This window comes from Salvelinus sp. IW2-2015, linkage group LG19, assembly GCF_002910315.2.
Source record: "Salvelinus sp. IW2-2015 linkage group LG19, ASM291031v2, whole genome shotgun sequence".
NCBI classification, from domain to species: domain Eukaryota; kingdom Metazoa; phylum Chordata; class Actinopteri; order Salmoniformes; family Salmonidae; genus Salvelinus; species Salvelinus sp. IW2-2015.
Window position 1 is genome coordinate 6,854,572 of NC_036859.1, and position 24,091 is coordinate 6,878,662.

Below are 24,091 nucleotides of genomic sequence, written 5' to 3' on the forward strand. Positions count from 1 at the left end.
CTCCATTGGGAATGCGATCCTGGTCTCAATTGGGATACCCTGAATAAATGCAAGTTTTAAAGTGTTTAGTGTGAAATCGAAATAATTTTGTACAAACATACAGCTAAACTGATGAGAAAAAGACTAGAAAATGTAGCTAGATTAAACAACATTAAAACACTCAACTGATCCCAACAAAGACAGGACTTCAGTTGGGACTAGTTTGTGGACCAGCGGATGAATTGCTGTCCACTTTATGTAACAGTGGTCTAGCGTTGCGGAGTGATCTTATGAGTGTCTTGACAAGAGAAAGCAGGGAGGACAGCTGACATCGAAAAGGAAAGCAGATCCACAACAAAAAATTATAGCCAAATATTTAAAACCCATGCAGATTCCCGAATCAACAAAAATCGAGCGATCATAACCTGCAAGAAGCATGGAGAGGAAAAGGTGGGGTTGTACGACTTGCTCGAATGAGTTGTAAGGACAAGTAGCTAAGTAAAAAGACGGTAGCTAGCTAATGTTAGCTGGTCTGCAGTAGGGAAGCATGTCTCTAGCTAGCTAACGTTGTTTCTCGATGGAGTAGCCGAGACGTTAGCTAGCCACTAAAGTAAGACATCACCCACTTAGGTAACTACGTACCAAAAATGTAAATGATCAGTGTCTACAGATTGCGTCAAATTTGATGAGTAACCATTAGATAGCGAACGATAAGTCATTGATTGCTAACTTTAGCTTGCTAGCAAACGTCAGCTCCCCGCACATTTGACAACAAATTAGCAAGTAACGTTAGCATCAGTAGCTTTCTGTTACAAGTCTTTGTTTAGATTTGTGTAAATTGATTCCGATTATGTGGACTTTATACTACATTATCGTGGGTGCAGTGCTGCGGGTTACCCACGACAGTAGCTAGCTAACGTTCATTGTTTACTACTATGCAGGGGTGAAAGTAAGGCGGTCAGGTACGGCGTCCCGGGAAAATAAATAGTGGGGGTACGCCGTACCGGTAAAACGTGAGCCTATCACAAATAATACATGCCCAAACAACTATAGTGTATTACACCATTATTTAACAATTCTGCATGTCAGCCCCTTGAAGAATTTGCGAATTGACTGGAAACTGGGTGGTATACTGTCCCCATTGCGTTGTGGTTTGAGGAGAACGCGTACATTCAGTCAAGGCCGTGATGAGTGGCGGAGAGCTCGCGGACAAGGCTGAGATTAGTGACGGAGACCGAAGCGTGCGTGGACAACAGTGAATGCGTCAATTCAGGCTACAAGTGTAAGCCTAATGACAATCGCAGAATGGCATTACAATACACGTAGGTGTTTTGTAACAGATGTCTCTAACGTTGATCAAATTGCTGGTGCACTGTTGGTTTGGATGCTGAAATTATTTTGTGAGCGGACGAATGTGCGCGGGTAGCCTACAGGAGCGCATTTGTTAAGTGATTGTTTGACAATCAGATGAGAACATCTGGCTGGTTGTGTTTATGCCACATTAAAAGGCATAGGTGGCGTGACCATAAGGCTAGGGGAAGCTAAGCTTTCGCTAAAGTGAATTGAATTAAACTGGCACAATTATATAGCCTAATTAGCTTCTATCTATACCGAAATAAATAAAATCATTCAAAATAGGCTACTACACCAGAAAGCATGATTTGGCCACAGAGGATCATTAGCGTCTTTCTCTCCAGGGATATGGCCGATGTTCTCAGCTGGTGCCAATAAAATAGGCTACTGTTCGCTCAATTCAGTTAAGAATTTTGACAAGTAAAAGACAGATTGGAGTCTTTCATTGGCATCTCTTTACAGCAATAGCCATTTGCTTTCCAAACGGTTTTTCCGCGATTGTGTTTTTTAATATTGCGATATGGCTGGCTAGGTCTCCGCTTTTCACTGACAGTAGCAACTCAACAATCATCTATCCCGACTGTAGGCTATGCAATTTAAAACAATCCACTGGGTGAGTGCGTATTCACTGTCTTTGTCATTGGGTTTCTTTTGGATAGTAATTTCCTCCTCCAGGGTAGATGGATGTTGAATTGTATTTCGTAGGCCAATTATATGGATCAGACATCGTTTTTATTGATCTTTTTGGTAGTGTCAGCAGAGTAGGCTACCCTGTAAGGCACTTGGGTGTCCCATACCAGTAAGAAATTAAATCTACTCTCACCCCTGCTACTATGGTTGTTTTGCAGGCTGAGGCTCTTTGATATAACCCACTGCTAACACTTCAATACAAGGCTCTTGCTTGTCATTCTATGCAGCTCATATCATGTTTTGATATGCATAAATCATACATTTTCCGAATGTACACTGCAATCTAGAAAATAATCAAAACAAGAGTTTAGATGGACGTTATGGTTTGTGAATTAGGTCCATTTGTAGTCTTGTCAGTGCAACACCACTGACCTCATCAATAGGTTTGTGCCTCTTGTACCTGCAGGTTTGTGCCTCAATTCATTGCCTATGTTTTTTTTTTCTCCCGATGGCCTGTTTTCCTGCCCCTTTAGTGACCCTGGAAAGAGATTCCTCAGCAAGCCCCAGCTAGCTCGTTACCTGGGCAACACCATGGAGGTGCACGCCATTGACCCCCGTGCAGGAAGGATGCTAACGAACAAACTGCACAGGAACAGGCACAAGCATCGCTATGACAACAACAACCATCAGATCAAGGTGAGGGAGTTTGAGTCCAGGATCATGTGTAATCTGTTTGACCATTGAGCTATGATCCCTGACCTGTTTTTCTCTGTGTTGAAGGTCAAGCCAGACCTGAACACGACACTACCAGTCCGACAGACAGCATCCATCTTTAAACAGCCTGTCACCAAGGTGACCAATCACCCTAGCAACAAAGTGAAGACAGACCCCCACAAGGCTGTCGACCAACCAAGACAGGTGAGTCCAACGATGCTCTGCGCTTATTGGTTGTGATGTAATGATACCGTGATGTTATTTATTTAATTGCTGCCATGTGGTTGGTAGATTAAGTMATCTACTCTGGCCTAGTCTTTGAAAACGTATTATTGCAAATTGGGATGAGTCACTCGATTTATCAAGCTGACTTAAATGTCCAATGCAGCTGTTTTTATCTCAATATCAAATAATTTCTGGGTAACAATTAAGTACCTTACTGTGATTGTTTTCAATTAAAATAGTCAAAAAGAAACTAATAGCTTCTTAGCAAAGAGTAATTTCTCAAGAAAGAATTTTGCTAGGAGTGGTCTGAGTGAGAGGCCTAATTGGATGAGCATAATGGGAGGGCTATGTAACCTGAACTAGCTGTTAGAGGTTTTCCATAAATTATGAAGCACATCATGATGTGATGTGTTTAAAGTCAAATGGCGAGCTGTTTACCCGCTGTTTGTCCTCAGCTGTTTTGGGAGAGGAAGCTGAGTGGTCTGAGTGCATTTGACATTGCAGAGGAGCTGGTCAAGACCATGGACCTTCCCAAGGGCCTACAGGGTAAGTACACACAGCAGAGAGTACTTGAGACTCACATACACATAAAACCAATGTTTTGGGATTTGATGTGTGTGTTTTATATCTGACTCTGTGAATCTCCCCCCAGGTGTTGGGCCTGTGTGTTCAGACAAGACCCTGCTCTCTGCCATTGCCAGCGCCCTGCACACCAGCCCCACACCCGTCACTGGTCAGCTGACCGCAGCCGTGGAGAAGAACCCTGGGGTATGGCTCAACACCACCCAGCCACTCTGCAAGGCCTTCATGGTTACCGATGACGACATCAGGTAAAGTACACACACAACTCAGTGGTCTGGCTCAACAACACCCAGCTACTAGCTACTGTTGGGCCTTGTTGTTAAAGGGATAGATTTCTAAATGTGTGAAAAATGTGCCACGTATCATGTTCAAATCAACAATAAGTGACAATGTTGAGCTTCACAATACATTTTAGATTATTTTGGATAATTTGGACATGATGCGTAAAAAATGCTAATATCGGTCCCATGACTGGGATTTGTCACTAATGCTAAAACGTTAGCATGTGGAAACAGTTCCAGGCAAACTAAACCAAAGCATTGGATTGCTGTCATACCTTGTCCATAGACTGCTTACAGGTTAAGGAAACCAATATGCCATTTTGTCGTTTGGGTAAGTATCCCTTTAAGCCTGCTCACGAGGACTGTCATCCATCCATTGCTCCCTAACCCCTCTCCTCTCTCTCTGGTGTATGTAGGAAGCAAGAGGACCTGGTCCACAGTGTGAGGAGGAGGCTGGAGGAAGCTCTGATGGCGGACATGTTGGCTCACATAGAGGCCTCCACCAACGAGGCAGACACAGACGCTCTGAAGGAGGAGCAAGCCGAGCAGGATGACAAGGAGGACGTATAGCAGAGGTACAGCAGAGCAGCAGAACGTAGAAATGAAATGGCTAGTTACTTTGTCTTTAAGAAATGGCCTAGGTTCTGTTGTGTGGGTTTGTTAGTAATACTTTGTAGCGAGATAACCAGGGTAGCTAAAGTCCAGAATTTAAACGTTTACATAATTCTGTGATTGCCGGTAGTAACACGCGACAGACAAAAAAAACGATTGATTTACTTGCGATCATTTTTCTCTCTCCTACAGGGTTGGTGATTGCTACAGAGAGCTGCCTGGAGCACAGTATTCTACCCATACACACACCAATACACATACAGGACATTCACCAGGATCTGACTAGCATCTGTCAACATGAAGGACCCTCTCTTGTCTACGTCTCTCTGAATTGTTGTTGACCGTTTTCAAGACAATCTAAATATATTTTTGACCAATTTAAATGTAATTTTGAATAATTTTTTAAAGCCCTTAGGCGAGGCTTTGACGTTCAGAGTTCAATTCACTCATTTTTACCCTCACTAATTGTATGGAATGTGGAGAAGTATGTATGGTGCTTTAGGCAATATAGTCTTGCCCTCTTGTGAAGACAAGTTTAAGGTTAAAACAGAGTTAATGTGTGTTTGTCTGCGTGTGTGTGTTTGTGTGCGCGAGAGAGGAGAAGAGTGTGTTTTTGGGAGGGGGAGTTTGTGGGGCACCACTCGGCCCATTCCAATTTTCCATCTGGTACCACTCAGTATCCTTTGCCCAAGTGGATAATTAGTGGGTGTTTAGAGGGGTGCATATTGGGCAAGGGACCACCTGCTGTAAGATGACAGTTAGAGGCTCAAAACAGACTTTGCAAAAGACTACCTGTTTCAGAAATCAGTCATAGATAAGCATGCATCATATGATCTATTATGGCTCTTGTTATCTCTAACTAATAATTGGATTCTGTGTTCTCCAAACTGTCTTCTGGACGGTCATGAAGAGTGGTGCTCTACACAGAGGTTGAACAGGCTCTCATGTCTCAAACTCTCCCATAAGTTCAAAATGGTGCTAATTTAGTCTGTTCTCATCTTTCTAGATGTATTTGCTTTCATGTTACATTGATGATCTGTCAATAGGTGCGACGGCTGACGTAGACGGCTACTCTGAAATAGTTGCCTATTTGGGATTTTGTATTTTTTGTTGTTGAAATCGTTGCTGTGTGGCAAGTCAAAATTATGCCATAGTTATTTAACATTGGTTGTTTTTAGTAGGTTTTAAATGCTGACATTTTYCCCTAAACTTGTTCTTGATTTGAGTTCTGAATGGGAAGATTGTGGGAAGACTGTTAGAATGATCCCTCCATGAAATGTTATTGTTAAAATTATGCTTTCTAGTTAAAAAACCTTTGTTTCCATAGAGGGATTTGTTAAAATTTTCTCTTGAAATTTGAGGTCAAACATCAAGCAATTAATTCTGGATGATTCTTTTTTTTTCATATAACTAAAATAAATGCTAACTCTTTTGTAATTTGTGTGTTTGTGTTCTTTTAGACCAGGGGTATTCAACTCTTACCCTATGAGGTCCAGAGCCTGCTGGATTGCTGTTCTACCTGATTATTAATTGCACCCACCTGATGTCCCAGGTCTAAATCAGTCTGTTACTTGGGGGGGAACAATGAAAAAAGCAGTGGGACTGGCTTTGATGTCCAGAGTTGAGTTTGAAGGTTTTAGACACTTGGTTTGTGAGAGCAGTGGACAACCTGGAGAAGATTCATCACTAGACTTGTCTGGTTTTGTAGGCCACCTAGCCAGTCTTGAAGTCAGGGATGGGCAACAACAAAACAAAATKTATTTATTTATTTAGGAACTCTGTAGGGGTCTCAACTTACTGTTGAAAGTTAGAATAGTAGAATACGCCAGGTGAAATTTGGTTGYGCATCAGCAGTTTTTCTCTTAAATTGGTCACTGACAGTCACTCAGATAACATTTTTTAGATTGGTAAATTAGTCTAGCCAGCTATGTAAACTTGCATCAATCATGGTTAGTCACTCATTAAAAACTTCAAACATTTATCTCTGCCCCATGGCAAAATGAGTAGAATTAAATGAAGTTATACTGAACAAAAATATAAAYGCAACAATTCTGTAGATTGTACTGAGTTATAGTTCATATAAGGAAATCGGTCAATGGAAATGCATGTATTAGGCCCCTAATCTATGGATTTCACTTGACTGGACAGGGGTGCAGCCTTGGAGGGCATAGGCCCACCCACTTGGCAGCCAGGTCTGCCAACTGGGGAGCCAAGCCCAGCCAATCAGAATGAGTTTTCCCCACAATAGGGCTACTACGCAGCCCCCCCCAGACGATCCCACTGGTGAAGAAGCTGGATGTGGAAGGCTGGTGTGGTCTGCGGTAGTAAGGCTGGTTGGACGTACTGACAAATTCTCTAAAACAACATTGGAGGCAGCTTATGGTGCAGAAATTAACATTGAATTCTCTGGCAACAGCTCTGGTGGACGTTCCTGCAGTCAGCATGCYAATTGCACCCTCCCTCAAAACATGAGAAAACATCTCTGGCATTGTGTTGTGTGAAAATAAAAGTGGCCTTTTATTGTCCCCAACACATTTTTATTTGATTTTTTCTCTTTAAAAATATATTTCACTGTGACCTGCTGCTGACTGTCAGGCAGTGAAGCAGGCTGTTGCTGAGTGAGTGAGTGGTGGGGAGAGCCAAAGGGGTGTGTATGTTGAGATAGCACAATAGTTATTGGCTGAGTCACTTGATTGAGAGGAGAGAGAGCAGCACGAATGCACTTTGTAGGTAGGCTATTTAGATAGTTCTCCATAATGACAATTTCCAACCCTTTTTCCATAAAACATATTTATACGCTAGAACTGATACACATCATTATAAACCTGTCTCTTATACACATCTAGATGTGTATAAGAGACAGCAAAACATATTTATACGCTAGAACTGATACACATCATTATAAACTGGGTGGTTTGAGCCCTGAATGCTAATTGGCTGACAGCCGTGCTATATCAGACCGTATACCACGGGTACGACAAAACKTATATTTTAACTGCTCTAATTACGTTGTTAACCAGTTTATAAGGCACCTCGGGGGTTTGTRATATATGGCCAATATACCACGGCTAAGGGCCGTATCCAGGCACTCTGCGTTGCATTGTGCATATATTCTAATTTTGACTGGGTAAAGRAAACGGTATCAAGCGAAGTGCTTTATGCATGCTYGTTATCATTTACACATGTGTCCTCCACTCCAATTTTATACAATTTCCTTTTTGATCCAGTTTTAGATATTACTGTTGTCCATTCAGAACATTCGTCTTCACCAAATTTACTTGACGCGCTGCTTCGAACTCAGCATCCACTTCCGCCATCTTCTCCTAATCCCGCTCTGTTGTTCTCAACCGCTAACAGGTAAAAATAGTGCCAATCAGGGTTGCCAGGTCAAGCAAAATGTATAACCCTATGACCTCTCAAGAGAGGAGTTGCCATATTTATACAATAAACCATTTTTCAATGAWGTTATCGAGCCAATTAGGAAGGAATATCTTAGTAACTTGTAATGACGTTGGAAGCTAAATTYGGGTTTCCTCAAAATAATAACAATTGCAAGCTATGACATTAAATAWTTAAGGAATATGAATATGTGGCAAGAGAAAAGATCATTCACCCTTCACCCTTATTAAACACGCCAGATCATTTTCCATCAATGGATGTCGATTTAACTCGTTTGACTGCAATAAGGCACAAGGGGTATGACATAGGGCCAATATACCACAGCTAAGGGCTGTTCTTATGCGCAACGCAGAGTGCCTGGTTACAGCCGTGGTATATTGGCCATATTCCACGAACCCCCCGGGGTGCCTTATTGCTGGTTACTGGTTACCAACGTAATTAGAACAGTAAAAAGTTATGTTTTGTCATACCCGTGGTATATTATCTGATATACCATGGCTTTCAGCCAATCAGCATTCAGGGCTCGAACCAGGTTTATAATTGTAAATMAATTACATTTGCGCATGTACATAACTATAGATAAATCCGACAGGAGAGTTTGATAGGATCTCGAAATCTCTGAGCAAGAAACACTTAGATGAAAATAAAAAACTAATGTTAGGCTATTTTCTAGCAATTGTGCTGTTATTATGTGCCAGATGTTAAGACTACAAACCGTTATGAATGGCCCATTTGTGTGATTGACTTTCCATTTCAATAAGCATAGGCTACAGACTAAAATCTGGGTTTATGATTGTAATTACATTTTGCCATAGTTTGCTTAGCTAAAGGCAGGAGCCTATAGCCCCTGATAGGCCTACATCTAATTTCAGTGTACAGTAGCCTAGACAAGATGTAGRCAAGATGTAAACTGAACGATTTAGCATCTTGCTTAGTTCAAATTAACAGACTAATTTATTCAACATGAATAACGAGGCGATTTTGCAATAAGAAGTGCTTGTGTTTCCCAATAGCCTGCTGGAATAGGCTACTGAGGATGGGGTTATAATTTCAATCACTGAATTAAATATATATAATATGTCTATGAACTGAATATGCTTGTCAACCACAGCCAGTGAAGCTGGTTGAGAGAATGCACTAATCCATCACATTTTCTCACAGTAAAGTGTAACCTGTGTGTTTGCTTGTTTACGTCTGTCTTCTACCCTGTTCCCTTTAACTCTGCTCCTGTTCTCCAGGACCTAGGGGTTCTGCCCAACACCCAGACGTGGATCCACCTGATGTCCTCCATTACCAACCATCCTCCAACTTTTCATTACATCATCTACAGCTACTGTTATTGTCATGTTGTCATTATCTGTTAAAAAAGTGTTCTTGCTCTATTATACTGGGCACTTAATATGTGATATACACAGATKAACTAAAAACTCTAGCAGTGCAAACACTCAGAAGAAAGAGGGCAGCAGTGCCTGGATTTTGCAGTCTCCCKCTACAAGTCCTCCTTCTGAGATTGGCTGCCTGTTGAGAACAAGTGACAGGCAGGACCTCCCACCCACACAGCAACCACCTCTATATTACACACCATCATTCAGTATTTTAGTCTATGATTGCCATGTGAGTGTACAAAAAATCTGTGAAAAAAAATATAAAAGTTTATATATTAAAATCTTAAATATTGCCAGGTTGGTTTTCACAGCTGTTTCACAAGGTGTTAATTGTTCTTAAGTTATATTATTATTAAGTTGTAAGGTATCCTTTGATGGTATATATTAGTTCCACATTATTCGTTGTTGTATCCTAGGACCTACAATAGATAATTATATATATTCAACCACAAGGGTGTACTAATGAGCTATGTGAGATAGAAAAAAGTGAATCATAATAAAGGATTACTGAAATGATATTATTTCAGTGTAGATAAGGGAAGGGCAGATTAAAATAAAAACATGACAGCCAGACAAGCCACTGTATGAATCAAACGGACTTGCATATGAATGGAGTGGAAATTAGTTGACTTTGATCTGTAAGGTAAGTAACATTAATGTGTCATGCAGATTACAGGGTTTCTTTGCTATTTCTGAAACATAGCAACGTTTAAGACATGGATTTCATGTTTTAATGTTAACAAGGTACCCAAAAGGGGTTTGAAGTAAGGTTTTAATTTTATTAGCTAAACAAAACTTGTTTAAACAGCGAAATTGTAGCGGAAATCAGCCTTGTTTGAATAGCAGGGATGAAAAGAACGTCATTTTGGTTGTAATGATCTCCAAAATTCGAATCATTAGGTCATCACGCCGTTGATATAACAACGGACGCTAATAGTATATTGAATCCCATTGARACGAAGGGGGGGACCCTTTTTGGCTGGGGGACATTATTTGGCACGACAGGCCCCCAAACAGCTAGGGCCGGCTCTGACTGCATGTGTGGGCATGGAAGTGGGTAGGCTGTGGCCCCTCATGATGAGCTAAGATTTTTCGTGGCCCCACCCCTATCAAAGTTGCCCATCCCTGCTCTAGGTCAATGTGAGAATCAGAAATGGATAGCAATCAATAATGGATAATAATTTCTTATTTCAGATTACATGTCTGGCATCTATTATTCAGTTATTGTCCCATTTGGTCAATGCCAAGGGGATGACAGGCACCCACACAATAAGTAACAGGGACATTGTTCYGTTCTAGACCTTTAAGCATAGTTGGTGATATTGAACTGTTTGCTACCCTTGAATAATTTTTTTGAGTTCTAGGTTTTGATAGATCCCAATAATCCAACCAACCTTGTGATACCACACCACCATAGCATCCAAAACTGCCAATTCCCCACCACTTTTCAAAAGATCTGACATGGAACCATCAAATTACTAATTTGCTTTATCAATTTCCGATTATAAAAATGTACCACCATAACAATAATATCGATCGTGATTGTGAGGCTRGCACGCTTGCGGTGAAGCGCTTCTGTGTTGCGTGGCCTTTGAACCCATTGTTGTGTCGCGACTGACGTCAGTTCTGTGTGCGAGACAGGCAGAGCGGCGTGCGCCTGGCGAGACAAAGGCGGCGGACCAGGGAACAGCCGGGATAAATATCCAGATACAATTGTCGGGAGGTATCTGCATGGGAATATAATGATAGACTACGAATCGATGCAAAGATTGACGGGCCGCTAAATGACCTCGACAGTCGTCTGGAATAGAATTGTATCAACAGCCTGTCCCTTCTCTTTCGTTTTTAAACATTTTCTCCAACGCCCCCAATTTAGCGAGCTAGCTACTAGCTAGCATTAGAGCATTGGTAGCCACTCATCATTCCCTCAAGAATCAAAAGAGAGGAACTCCATACAATTGGGAGGTAGCCAAAAGGTAAAGTAACTGTGATATTTTATTCAAATATAAAATACACGTATTTGGCTTAGACGTATTATTTGAACTTAAGTATTTTTGCTCGGCTATCCAACTAGCCAGCTAGCTGTGGTACTCCCAAACAAAGGGGACGACAACGTGACAGACTCAACTGTGTGGAGCTAGTTTGCTAGCAGATTACCGGTTTTCCAAATGTGATGCTCCCTTTTCGGGATGAGACGGTCTGAATAGACAAAAGAAAATGCTCTAGTGTTGGTCAGTGTTAGTGAATATTGTATGATGCATATTTCAACAAGAACCAAGCTTTATTTTCGCCACACAGTGAGACAGAATGCAACAACACACAGACAAAGCAGGATAGGAGAAGGGTTGAAGGAGACGTCGCCCAAGTGGAGCAACACACTAACCTATTTATGAAACTAGCGAACTATGACATCGGATATGTTTTATAACTTTTAGTGTATTTAATTTGTGTGTTTTCTAAAACGTATCTTGGCCCGACACGTTTTGTGCTGAAACTCCCTTTGTTGTGTCAATTTCCTAGAAAAGAGCGCTTTGCACACAGACGCCCCAAGATCTGATGCTCATCCTCGTGGACTATGCCTAGCCCCTTATTCCACCCCGAGATTATGGACCACGACATGGTAGTGAGCAGCCAGCACAACGGGGTCAGCCTGCCGCGAGAGACTGACCAGGAGTCCCGGGACGAGGAGCATCAGGATGCGCTCCGCTTCGCCCTGGACCAGCTGTCATTTATGGCCCTGGAGAAGGTGGACTGTGGTGGTGGGGGGCTCGTTGACACGCTCGACGGTAACCAGGGACCGTGCTCCGGGAATTCCAACGGCGGTTATGTCGACCTGCAGATGCTGGAGCACCAAGGAGGCTCCCGGGACTCCCCGACATCCTGCTCCCCGTCTCCAGAGTACTATGGATCGGGCGGGTACCACATGACTGGCCCGCACTCTCACCCCATGCTCGGTGAACAAAGCTCTGTTCTCTGCAATCGCAAGAGGAGTGTCAACATGACCGAATGCGTACCTGTGCCCAGCTCAGAACACGTTGCTGAAATAGTGGGAAGACAGGGTAAGAATTCTATATGTTTTCCACTTTTGTTTATCAATGTGGTTTGGCCGTAGCTAGCTAATTCATAAGGTATTATAGTTATAGATGTTCAGAGTCTAGCCATTACCAACTACCTCGCTCATAACCACATGAATGCATAGGACTGCCTTCCTTTGTTTGGATGGTGAGATATCTCATACGTTTATCAGCGCCGGCTGGTGTTATTGAGAGTTGGCCTTGATGTGTACAGTGGATGTTGTTTATGCGCTTCATAATACATGTAGATCAAGAATGACTTACTAGCCTAATCTGCATGTCCTGACAAGTGTTGAGACAACTCAAGATGTGTGTAGGGGGAGGGGTGGGACAGGGTCAGACAAAGCAGCAGATTGTCGGGAGTCCGGACATGTCTAGCAGCCGGCACCAAACAAAAGAAACCTGTCGAATAATTTTGATTTAGCTATATGTAGGCCTCAAGTCACAAATGTAAACAATAGGCCTGGCGTTTACATTGAGGTCAACGTTAAAGTAGATTTTTAGTAATTTGTATATAGTTTTGCTCAACCCCAATGCGAGGCTTTTGGGAGGTCCGATGCACAGAACACGGGATTGGGCGGTGTTTTCGCCCCGCATCCAGCGCCGTCGACCGCTTTCAAAATCCACCCATATTTTATCTCCGCACACTTAGCTCAATATTCACTACTAGTTTGCATACACACAGTGTCTATGCTTGGCGCAGTTGTGGCAACGTTATTGCATTGTTCTCTTTGTTTGAAAATGCCATGCTTTCTGCCTCCCAGAATGACATCACACACTCAGCACCCCATTGGTGGGTGAGAGTAAACCGTCCATATTTAAAGGAACAGTGCAGCGGTTCTTGAGTTAGCATCATTAATACTACTGGGCTAACAAGCTATAGGCTTTATATTATGGAAATATATTTTAATCTGTTTGTCAACCAGTGAATGCAGTGTGGCCAGATTTTTTTGCCAGTTTTGTAAATTGTTTTGTATCCCCAACAAATTCCTTGTCTTTCAATAAATTAAAGCAGCAAGCAGGGGTTGTAACAATAACAAAGCTGTTCCTGTCCCTGTTTTGGTAAAAACCTCAGGAGAGGTTGGAGAAATGTAACCACTCTCAAATTCATAGACAGGGCTATAGATGCAAGGACAGGCCATCCATGATATAAACATTTTACTTTTTAACGGTGTTTGTTTTCATGTAATTTGTTTAAACATTGGAGTAAAATACACGTATATTTTGGGTTCTCCTTGAGTGTGACAGTTGAACTAAGCTCACGAGGCATTTATAAGTTCTATTCATCAGGATTCAATGGGTATATACATAAATTCAAATATGGAAGTTGCATGCCCCTTAAAGTTAGTCACTGTATATATTATTTAAATTATATAATTYATTTTCACATAGTTTATGCACAACCAATACTTTCCACTTAAATTCCCATTATGAGAATAATGAATACCTTAGAGGCTGCTGCCCTATATACTGTACATAGACTTGAAATCACTGGCCACTTTAATAATTGGAACACTAGTCACTTTAATAATGTTGACATTTTTCATTACTCATCTCGTGTATATACTGTATTCTATTCTACTGTATTTTAGTCTATGTCGCTCCGACATTGCTCGTCCAAATATTTATATATTCTTAATTCCATTCCTTTAGTTTAAATTTTGTCTGTATTGTTAGATATTACTGTTGGAGCTAGAAACACACGTATTAACATCTGTTAAATGCGTATGTGACCAATAAAATAGTATTTTATTTGAATGATTCATTCTCAACTCCCCCAAACAAAACGGGCAACAAAGAAATGTATATATGCAATCTTCCTCACCCTTCCACCCTCTGTCCCAGGCTGTAAGATCAAGGCACTGCGTGCGAAGACCAACACCTACATAAAGACCCCAGTGAGAGGCGAGGAGCCCGTGTTCATAGTTACAGGGCGCAGGGAGGACGTGGAGATGGCCAAGCGGGAGATCGTCTCTGCGGCCGAGCACTTCTCCATGATCCGGGCATCCCGCTGCAAGGCTGGGGCCACGGGCACAGGAGCACCCGGGACAGGGGGAGCGCTCCCTGGACCCCCCCACCTGCCTGGACAGACCACTATACAGGTATGACAATCACAGTAGGAGATACAGCAGCTTAAAATGTTTTATTATTTATTCAACCAGTTCTGTTGAGATGGCCATCTTTATTTTACGACAAGGGAGCCGTGGCCAGTAGTCAGCATCACAAGCACCTGTGGAGATATACAAATATCTGTTGGCTAAAATGTCCCTTCTTTGAATAGATAAAATAGAGGTCATGATAACGTCTAACGTCTACTTTCATACACTTACTGCATGACCATTCAATTCCATTTAAATGCCAGTTATTGCCAATTGCTTTACTGCTCTGCCAGTAAATGGCATGGTTCATCACCAGTTTTTATAGTTATGTAATTCCTCCTTGACAGTTTTTCCTGGCCAGGTCAGGTGGTCTGAAACTCTCACTGTTAAGTATTTCCTTCCCTGGTGCAGGTGCGGGTACCGTATCGTGTGGTGGGGTTAGTGGTGGGGCCCAAGGGGGCGACCATCAAGCGCATCCAGCAGCAGACGCACACCTACATCGTGACGCCCAGCAGGGAGAAGGACCCCGTGTTTGAGGTGACAGGCATGCCTGAGAATGTGGACCGAGCCCGGGAGGAGATTGAGACGCACATCACCCTGCGGACCGGGGCCTTTGTGGACCTCCAGGGAGACAACGACTTCCACACTAACGGGACTGACGTCAGCCTAGAGGGCCTGGGCTCGCTGGCTGGGGGGCTGGGCGCTGCTCTCTGGGCCCGGGCCAACAACCCCCACCCTGCCCCTCCACCCCCGCCGCCGCCTCCACCACCCCCGCTCCCCATGGCCATGCACCAATCTTCTGGGAGGAAGCTGTCCTCCTCGGCCTCCTACCACCAACACAACGGAGGGATGGGCTCTGAGTGCTACAGCGCCCCCAGGAGGGCCACCGAGGGAGGTAGCCCCAMCAGCCCATTCAGCACTAGCTCCAGCAATGCTGGCGGAGGAGGGGGGTTCACCTTCGGTGGTGACTCCACCCCAGGCCTCCCCTCTGAGGAGCTGGGCTTTGAGTTCAGCGCCTCCAACATCTGGGCCCCTTTCGTCAACGGRGGAGGAGGGAAGATCCCAGGCACCTCTCAGAAGCAGCCTCTCCGCAGAAACAGCAGCGGCCTGAGCGGCGGTGCCGTCACCCCCCGGCTGTCCCCCACCCTGCCCCCCGACGCAGTGGTGGGACCCCTGGATCATCAACTGGCCCGTCGGGCCCAGAGTGACCCACTCAGCACCCTCTCCTGGCTGCAGTCGGGCGGTGCCGGTGCAGGGTCCTTCTCTGGAGCGTCTAGCTCCAGCTCCGGAGGGTCATCCACCGGTTACTCCTCCTGCTCAGCTTCCTCCCTGCCCGGAGGCTCTCCCACCGATTCAGAGGGCGGGGGTAGCTGCGTTGGCCTGGGCTCTGGCATGCTGGGCCGGCTGAAGGCCGCGGCTGGTGCTGGAGGTCTGGTTGGCATGGGGCCAGGGGGCGTGAGCAGGGACTGCTTTGTGTGCTTTGAGAGCGAGGTGACAGCGGCTCTGGTGCCATGCGGACACAATCTGTTCTGCATGGACTGCGCCGGACAGATCTGCCAGTCCGCTGAGCCTGAGTGCCCTGTCTGCCATACCACTGCCACACAGTGCATCCGTATCTTCTCCTAATAGCCCCCCTCCCTCACCCACCCGAAGACGAGGGATGGTATGGGGACTGAGGAGGGGGCGAGAGGGGTAGGGGTGTCATCTTAAAAAAACTGTACTTTACGGTCTTACTATCCGAGAGAACTGCAGTGGACCATCAACTGTGGCGGGACGGGCGGACACCAACGACCTTCTCTGCACATATGATGGACCACAATGATTACAATATTAGAAATATGACACTATACGGATGTTGATTTAATGATAACTATGACAATAATAATAATGAAAATATTTCCAGACTGACTGATTTTGATTTGGTTCTGCGGACTGCAGAAACAGTATGGTGGGATCAAGAGGTTTCATGGTGGACTTGTGTGGAAGGAAACCAGTGTCTTATCTTCTGGCTTTCGTTCTGACCTGGGCCAGCCTTCAGGCCTGAACTAGCTCTGAACTAGGTTGCCAGGCTGTTTGAATAGTTTCATTCTCTCGCTTTTTTTCCTTCTTCAGATATCTCTGCCTGCTTCTCTCACAAGCCTTTTCCTTTGACACTTTTGTACTTAATAGCAGATATTTTTCGACTGAGCTGCCTAGGCCTGCACTTTTCTACTCAGTTTCCTTTTCGATGTTCTTTGACAGGATGCAAAACGCAGTTTTTTGGTCTTCTGAGTTCGCTCCTGTTCTTTCTTTTCAGCTCTCTCTCGCCATCTGTCCTCTCTCTGATTCAGAGGGGTTGGGTTAAATGCGGAAGACACATTTCGGTACAACTGACTAGGTCTCTCTTGCTAGCTAGTATAGTGACATAAAGGAAATGCTTTGGTATGAGCCTGGAACTGACTTTAAAACAGGCACAGAGACACCTATCAGACAAAAACAAGCCAGAAGGCCCTACTAGATCTTATGAAGACTGAAACACGTAAGGTATTTATACTGTTCAAAAACCAATATCCAATGTTGTGGTTTTAATGACTAGTATAGGAATAATACAATGGTAATAAGTTATTTAAGGAATATCAGAACTAATGCCAGAGGTCAGTTACTCAGTACCCCTTGGTCCTTCTTTCTCTCAACCGCTCTCTCCCTCTCCACCCAATCTCCTTCAATAGATCCAGTTTAGTTTTTGGCCCCATTCTTCCACTCTCTCTCTTCCCCCTGTGGAGCTCAGTGTAGACACCGAGCCATCCATAGCCCAGTCCACTCAGATCCTCTGTTACAGTTTGCTTTGGAGAGCTAATGTATTTTTTTTAATGGGTCTTTGGCTTTTGACTGTAAAGTATGTTGCCCCTGACTCCCTACTCTCTGAACTGCATTGACGTCGAGTAGGATAAGATGGGTCTTGATGTCACACACACACAGGAATGTCTCGTCCAATAGGGGTCTTGGTTAAGGGGAGGTGGCCCACCCCCAGTATTGGGGGCATTCGAATGAGCTGTCTCTGTGCCCTGAGCGACACATTGTAATGTTATTAGACCCCCCCCTCCCCCCTCGGGTTCCTCGATTTGAGTGATTTTTGGTCTTCCGCTCCCCCAGCAAAGCTCTTTATCTCCTAGTCCAACCTGGATCACCCCTCCCAAGTGACATTGTCACCCTGGGAGATCTATTTTGTGTTTGTATTTTCACATCAACTGCCTGTCTGACTGTGTTTTTAAGTATGACATGGTTGGTTTTGGTGTGACGGTACATGGTTGTTATATGCAGCCCTCTGAACGTACATGCGGATCTACTCCTAGAGCCAGACAAGCCATGACAAACAGAATCAAAACAATGAATGGGAGAGGAAAAAGGGCTTCCTTGCACACACACACACTACATTTTCAGATGTTAACCTTCTCATCAGTGACAACAGCGAGAATAATCAACTTATCCAATATGGCAGCTAGTAGCTAGTTCATCCAGGGCTTCCAGACACTCTGTGTTCAAACCCCAACAGCTGCAGAATGTGTTGCTTGTTCTTTTCTCTCTGGTCTACATCTATAGAACACTGGTCAACCCTGTCAGCACCAGTCCTTCTCAGTCATGTCCATCGCCTGTGAACAGAAGGCTCTGTTCCAATACTTTTCAAATGCAGCATCCCTTTCTACCCTCACACCTTCAGGTACTATCCACTGATCTACCATGTGTGGACAGGTGAAAGCAGGTTCTCTACTGGATTTTTCTCAATAATGTCACTTCAGATCAGTGACTACCTTCAGGGAGGGAGAAGGAAAGGATGCAGGAGATAGCCTAGCAGTGAGAGCGTTGGGCCAGTAACTGTAAGGTTGCTGGTTCGAATACCCGAGCCAACAAGGTGGAAAAAARTCTCTGTGCAAGGCACTTAACCCTCATGTGCTCCATGGACAACATACTACTATGGCTGACCCTGTAAAACAACACATTTCATTGCACCTATCTGGTGTGTGACAATTAAACAGAGAATTATTATWATWATTTTTTTAAGAGAATGAACAGGCAATTCACAGAGCTCAAGTATAGTCTCTGCTTGAGGGTCAAGCCGGGCTACTTTTTAACAAACAACTTCTGTGTCTGAGATGCCTGACTAAATGAGCTTGAGCTTGTCAAGTGAAGGGGACAGCGGCTTGACGTCTTAGTCTGTAATCTAGTAATCGACCCTCCACATTTAACTACACCGCAATGCTCACTACTTGAATGGCCCTTCATGTCCACAGATGTGGAGCTAGTAGCTGGCTGACTGATGAGTCATATTTCACTGAAGACTATAATGGTGCTTTGGTGCAACTCACTACTGACATAGATATTGTTTTCTACGGCAGCACCTCTCTCCCCCTCTTCTTTTAGGAGTCAACTGTATAACTGGCAACCCTGACCCCGCTCTCTCTCTCCCCTCAACGTGGGAGGGATCTGTGTAAACTGGCAACCCGTCCCTGCTGGGTCTGACTTTAAATGTTTTTAGTATAGTTTTTCTTTGCTCCTGCAGACTCAAGTTGGGTGCAGGGAAGGATGTGACCATGTCTTTTAAAGGAACAGATAAACTATGACTGTTGTGTCAATCTTAAAGGCCCTTTTCCAGAACTGCCCATGACTTCTCAGTCACTAAAATGTCCAGAGTTGGATTTGCCAGGTGGTTCTGGTCTGGTTGTTTCACCAGGTCATGTACAGTAGCATGAACAGTTAAAGGGTACAGAATATTCTCATATTGACTGCCGATTATTTTAGCTGAATTTAACCCCTGACCCCCACCCCATTAAGGTTTGAAAACAGGGTTTATAGAGGCTCCTTAAGGAGTGACGTCTGACCTTTTTGTGACACAGGGGGAGCCACGCCCATCCGGGAACTTCGCCTTCCTATTTTGCTTTAATCCTTTAACACAGAACCAAAATGTTATGTTAGCAAACAAGGTTTCAGGCCTGACTTGTGTATATACCCTGAGTACAATCAATGGGATCTCATTTTCAAAAAGTTACCAGACTTAAGTAAGGAAGTTGTAGTTTTTAAAAACATGTAACATTATTTGTAGGTTAACCATGTGCATGTCTTCAAGCCATCAGGCATTAGCAAATAATTTTTCAGAGGAAAATAAAAACTTTTTACACTTTATTTTTACAATTTATTTGCTTACCTAAATATCCCAGACAATAATGTGACCCTTTTTATTACTTCAAAATATTTTATTTTCAATATTTTTTTATTTTATTTCCTGTGTACAACATGTAGGCAATTTATAACAAAATTAGAAAAAAATTATTGAAGAAATTTTAAAATTGAAATATATTTTATTTGAAAGTTTATGGACCTTTTAACCGTGAGCCGGAACAATATATGCATATAATTTGAGCTGTCTTGACGGTTGAGAAATGTATCAAGAGTTTTATTTTTTATGCTTCTTTAATAAAATCTTGTTTTTGGTTTCATTTTTTTACTGTAAAACAATAACCCTATTGTGATTTTGTTTTTTCTCTTCACTTTTTATGGTAGGAATACTGCATGGCTGTGTGCTTACCTTGCATTCCAAACTTCCAACCAAATCAGTGAGCTACTAGTCTCATGGACAGGCTATGTAAACATATCTGAACAAATTACGCAAGGTTTTTGTTCTGGGTTAACTGAGATTAGTGAGCGACACCACTCCTTTGAGACTGGATAGGAATGCTAATTTGTTGAGGTTCGAAAATGCTACATTTATCGGTTGACTGGCTTGGTTAACAAAACCGAAGCATGGATGTCCATAGACTGCTTTCWGGGCAAAGTAACTTTTAAAAATATGTGTGAACTATCCCTTACAATAGGTGCCTTATTGTTCTCATTCCACCACATGGTGGCAGTAGATACTCATTGGCTAGATGCTATGAACGATGGGTGTGCATACAGCGGCCTAACAAAGCTCTCCCATTCAGAGGGGAGGCATTGCAGTTCAGTTGGCAGCTTGTAGATAGGTTTAGGWTGGACAGTGTCTTTTTACATGTGGTCATTGAGTATAACAGAATAAAGAATAGGCAGTTTGTGACAAATGCCTTTTTAATAGGAAGCAGTTCACAACCAAGCTGCATTCCAACCCACCTTAATCCTTGACAAAGAACAATCAATCATAATGATAAACAAATTAGAAACATCCTCAAAATAATTCTCATGCGAATTCTGTGTATAGGCTACATTCATATTGGTTAAATATTTTGTCTTCATAAGCCTTTTGAAAAATGTTCACAATTCATTATCATGAATTAGTTATTCAGATAAGAAAAACAAGATTCCCATAACTGGTAACATCAAAGAGATGTGTGCTGGCATGATGAAGTTAATTCTCCTTTCATGCACTGGTGTTTTGTTTTTATTCACGGGGGTCGGCATCGCTTGGTCTCCATGGARATGTGTTGGCATGCATGSGTGTTCATCTCACATGTGCCCTTTTGTGCTTGAGCATACGTCAGTGTGTGTATATATGTGTGTAGTAGAAGACAATAGGTTATTGTAGTTAAAGTAATACATTCTCACTATCAGTGGCACACTCGGCTCTCATGATCCTGTGATGTGAAATGACATTCAGAAGCCTTGCATTTGGTTAAACAGGTCCAATGCAAAAGATGAAAACAGAACATTAATGCATTAGCTCTCCCTCCACAGTGCAACATAACACAGGCCATGTTGCTCTCTAGCAGTGGAAATAGTAGCAGAAGCTCTAGAGTTGATTTTAAACTCATTTACAATAAGCAGAAACATCACAATATAAGCGCTTTGTGCTAACACCCATCATTTTGCATTGTAAATGTAGAACTGTTCAAAAACGGACAGACATGTGTGTGTAACATGAGGTGTTTTCTGTATAGTAAGATCAGCTGTGACATGCTAAGTGATTGGTTGATATATATAGAGGGGTTGTGTTGATTATTACCCCTGTCGTATTATTAAACTAGTACATTGTCATCTACAATGGCTTGGGGGTTGACACTTCTCCTAGCCAACATTGGTCTTTGAAAAACATTAATTGGTCCGTTTGAGTTGGCCCATTTACCGCAATCCCCGCAAAGTCATCCAGTGGAAAAGTCTGACCAGGAGCTGACTGAACAGCAGATAGGTCTTAATGTAAGCCGGACTGCTCTCCCGCTCCAATGTCCAGTATTCCTAAAGTATTCCCAGTCTTACAAGAAACACACACTTCCTATGAGGAGGGGATTGAGATGAGTCCATTACAACAGGGAATTCCCCATTCAGTTATCCAATGAAAAGTTGGGATTTGGCATCCCGCTCCTTGAATCTGGGTATTGCAGTTGGAACTCCTGGGCGTGCCACAGGTTTCCAGTGATTATGTTGGGGTTATATTGCTTGCAACCACATTACAGTTTTCTCAATTGCTAAAACACTAAAACCCATTGGCTGAACAAAGTTCTCAGTTGCCTGGACTCATTTAGCTAATTATGCAGTCTGTTGTCAATMACTTAAACCATTTCACATGGTAAAACACAATTTGCAGATCTCACTTAGACTTTTCAGCAAAACTYTAAACACATTCTCATTCTCAAAACACATTCTGCACTCTAATGCACATGTCATCCATACTGGTAAACACAAGTGGCAACAATCAAATACAAATAGAGAACACATGTCATTGATTGAACACAACCACTTAAAATTGATTTAACCTGTTTCAAATGATGCGACACAACCAATAAGCCAGTTCAGAGAGCAAACAGGTTGTTGAAGGTGGGAAGGAGAAAGTCTGAGAATGGATAGAAGAAACAATGTGAGAGGACGAGTGCGTATGCGAGGTGGGCGACGAGGAGGAGGGCAAGAAAGAGGAAGACAGAGTGGAAATATCTGATGAAATTCGAGCAACAGTTATAGACCATGTTCTTGTCCATGGACTGACAATGAGGGAAGCAGGACTTAGAGTGCAACCCAATTTGAGCCGATTTTCTGTGTCCACCCTAGTAAGGACATTCAGAGAAGAGAACAGGTACAGTATCCTACTGTATTTATTGTAATTGCAAATTTACTGTACTACACTATATGCAGCTGTTTCAATAGACATTTGTAAAGTTAATCACTGTATGTATTGTACTGCATGAATATGTTTTGTAACTGCACAACTACTTTTTGTAGAATTGCAAGGCTGCCACATGCAGGTGGAAGGACAGCTATATTCACTCGGGAGCAAGAGGCCGTTATAGTTGGCATGGTCCTTCAAGATAATGCAATACGACTCAGAGAAATCCAGGAACGAGTGATACAAGACAACATACATTCCAGGGAATTGACAGTGTGAGCATTTCCACAATTGACCGTGTCCTCCATCGTAACAGGATGAAACAAGTATACAGAGTACCTTTTGAGCGCAACTCACCAAGGGTGAAAGAACTGCGAGCTCAGTATGTGCAAGTAAGTGTACATTCAGAAACATTTACTGTAATCCAGATTGTCTACAGTACTAACACATACTATGTGAAWGACATTACTCTTCAGTACATACAATGTATGTGAATCAGAAGCCTAATTGTACTCTACAGTATAGCACTGTCTCTGTACGACTTACAAAATCCTACATACAGTATATTGTATTTCTACACAGACAATATTTGACTTGGAATCCTTGGACAGACCCCATGAGTTTATCTTTGTCGAGGAAACAGGCTTCAATCTAACAAAGAGGAGAAGGAGAGGCCGAAACATGATTGGACAGCGGGCCATTGTTGAAGTCCCTGGTCAACAAGGTGGCATTGTCACAATCTGTGCTGCTATCAGCAACCATGGTGTTCTACATCACCATGTTACACTCGGGCCATATAACACCCAGCACCTAAGATTTATTGCCAATCTAAGAGATATTTTATTTGAGCAGCAGGTTCAAGAGCAGCAGGGTCAAGAGCTAAATGAGAATCCCATTCCCACCTATGTGATTGTCCCACACTATGTCAGTTTCCTCCGAGCTGCTCAGGTAAGGGAATGGTTTAACATCAATGGGCAGTTTATGAACTTGTACCTCCCTCCATACTCGCCTTTCCTGAATCCGATTGAGGAGTTTTTCTCCTCTTGGAGATGGAAAGTGTATGATAGACAACCCTACACCAGAGTAAATCTGCTGCAAGCCATGGATTTAGCCTGTGGTGATATAGGTGAGGAATCATGTCAGGGCTGGATACGGCCCACGAGGGTTCTTCCCCCGTTGCCTCAGGAGGGACAATATTGCTTGTGATGTCGACGAAGTGCTCTGGCCTGACCCAACCAAAGACAAGAAGAAGCACATTGATCACATGTTTACTCCTTTGATTTTTGTCCCTTTTAGTATTGTAKACTGTAGTACAGTGCATTGTAGGCTGTATACTGTACAATGGACAAATTGTATGGCCCTGAACATTGTGCTTTCCATTTATTAACAGTACTGACTGCTCAATAGATTTTGACTGGTTGCAGGTTCATATCAACAAAGAACAAGAATTACAGTATCACAGAGACAAAGGACAAGTTTGTGAGATGCAGGGTACAGTACTGTAAAAATAGGGGTACAAGGAGGAGGAAGAACAAAAAACAAAATTGCAAAGAGCAAAGCAGAGTAGTAATTTCAGATCAATTTTGAGCTACTTTGATGTAACATGTTTTATATAACATGTCATCAAAAGACAATGACTGGAAAAATATGAATATTTTTTTAGATTAAAAATGTACTTCTCCCTGAGAATTGTATGTTTTGAACAATGTGTTTTCTATTT

General features: G+C 42.9%; 2 protein-coding genes across 2 annotated transcripts; both read left to right on the forward strand.

Moving 5' to 3' along the window:
• The first annotated feature begins 267 nt into the window (after positions 1-267).
• On the forward strand, positions 268-5,148 carry LOC111979375 (methyl-CpG-binding domain protein 3). Its single transcript, XM_024009866.2, has 7 exons — positions 268-429; positions 2,496-2,658; positions 2,743-2,880; positions 3,357-3,447; positions 3,554-3,731; positions 4,181-4,339; positions 4,569-5,148. The coding sequence occupies exons 1-6, from the start codon at positions 416-418 to the stop codon at positions 4,332-4,334; spliced, it is 738 nt and encodes a 245-aa protein (XP_023865634.1). The 5' UTR covers positions 268-415; the 3' UTR covers positions 4,335-4,339; positions 4,569-5,148.
• Positions 5,149-10,784: 5,636 nt separating this feature from the next.
• LOC111978906 (RNA-binding protein MEX3B-like) lies at positions 10,785-19,826 on the forward strand. Its single transcript, XM_024009152.2, has 4 exons — positions 10,785-11,136; positions 11,681-12,219; positions 14,080-14,336; positions 14,745-19,826. Exons 2-4 carry the CDS (start codon positions 11,736-11,738, stop codon positions 15,957-15,959), a joined length of 1,956 nt encoding a protein of 651 aa, XP_023864920.1. The 5' UTR covers positions 10,785-11,136; positions 11,681-11,735; the 3' UTR covers positions 15,960-19,826.
• The last annotated feature ends 4,265 nt before the right edge of the window (positions 19,827-24,091 follow it).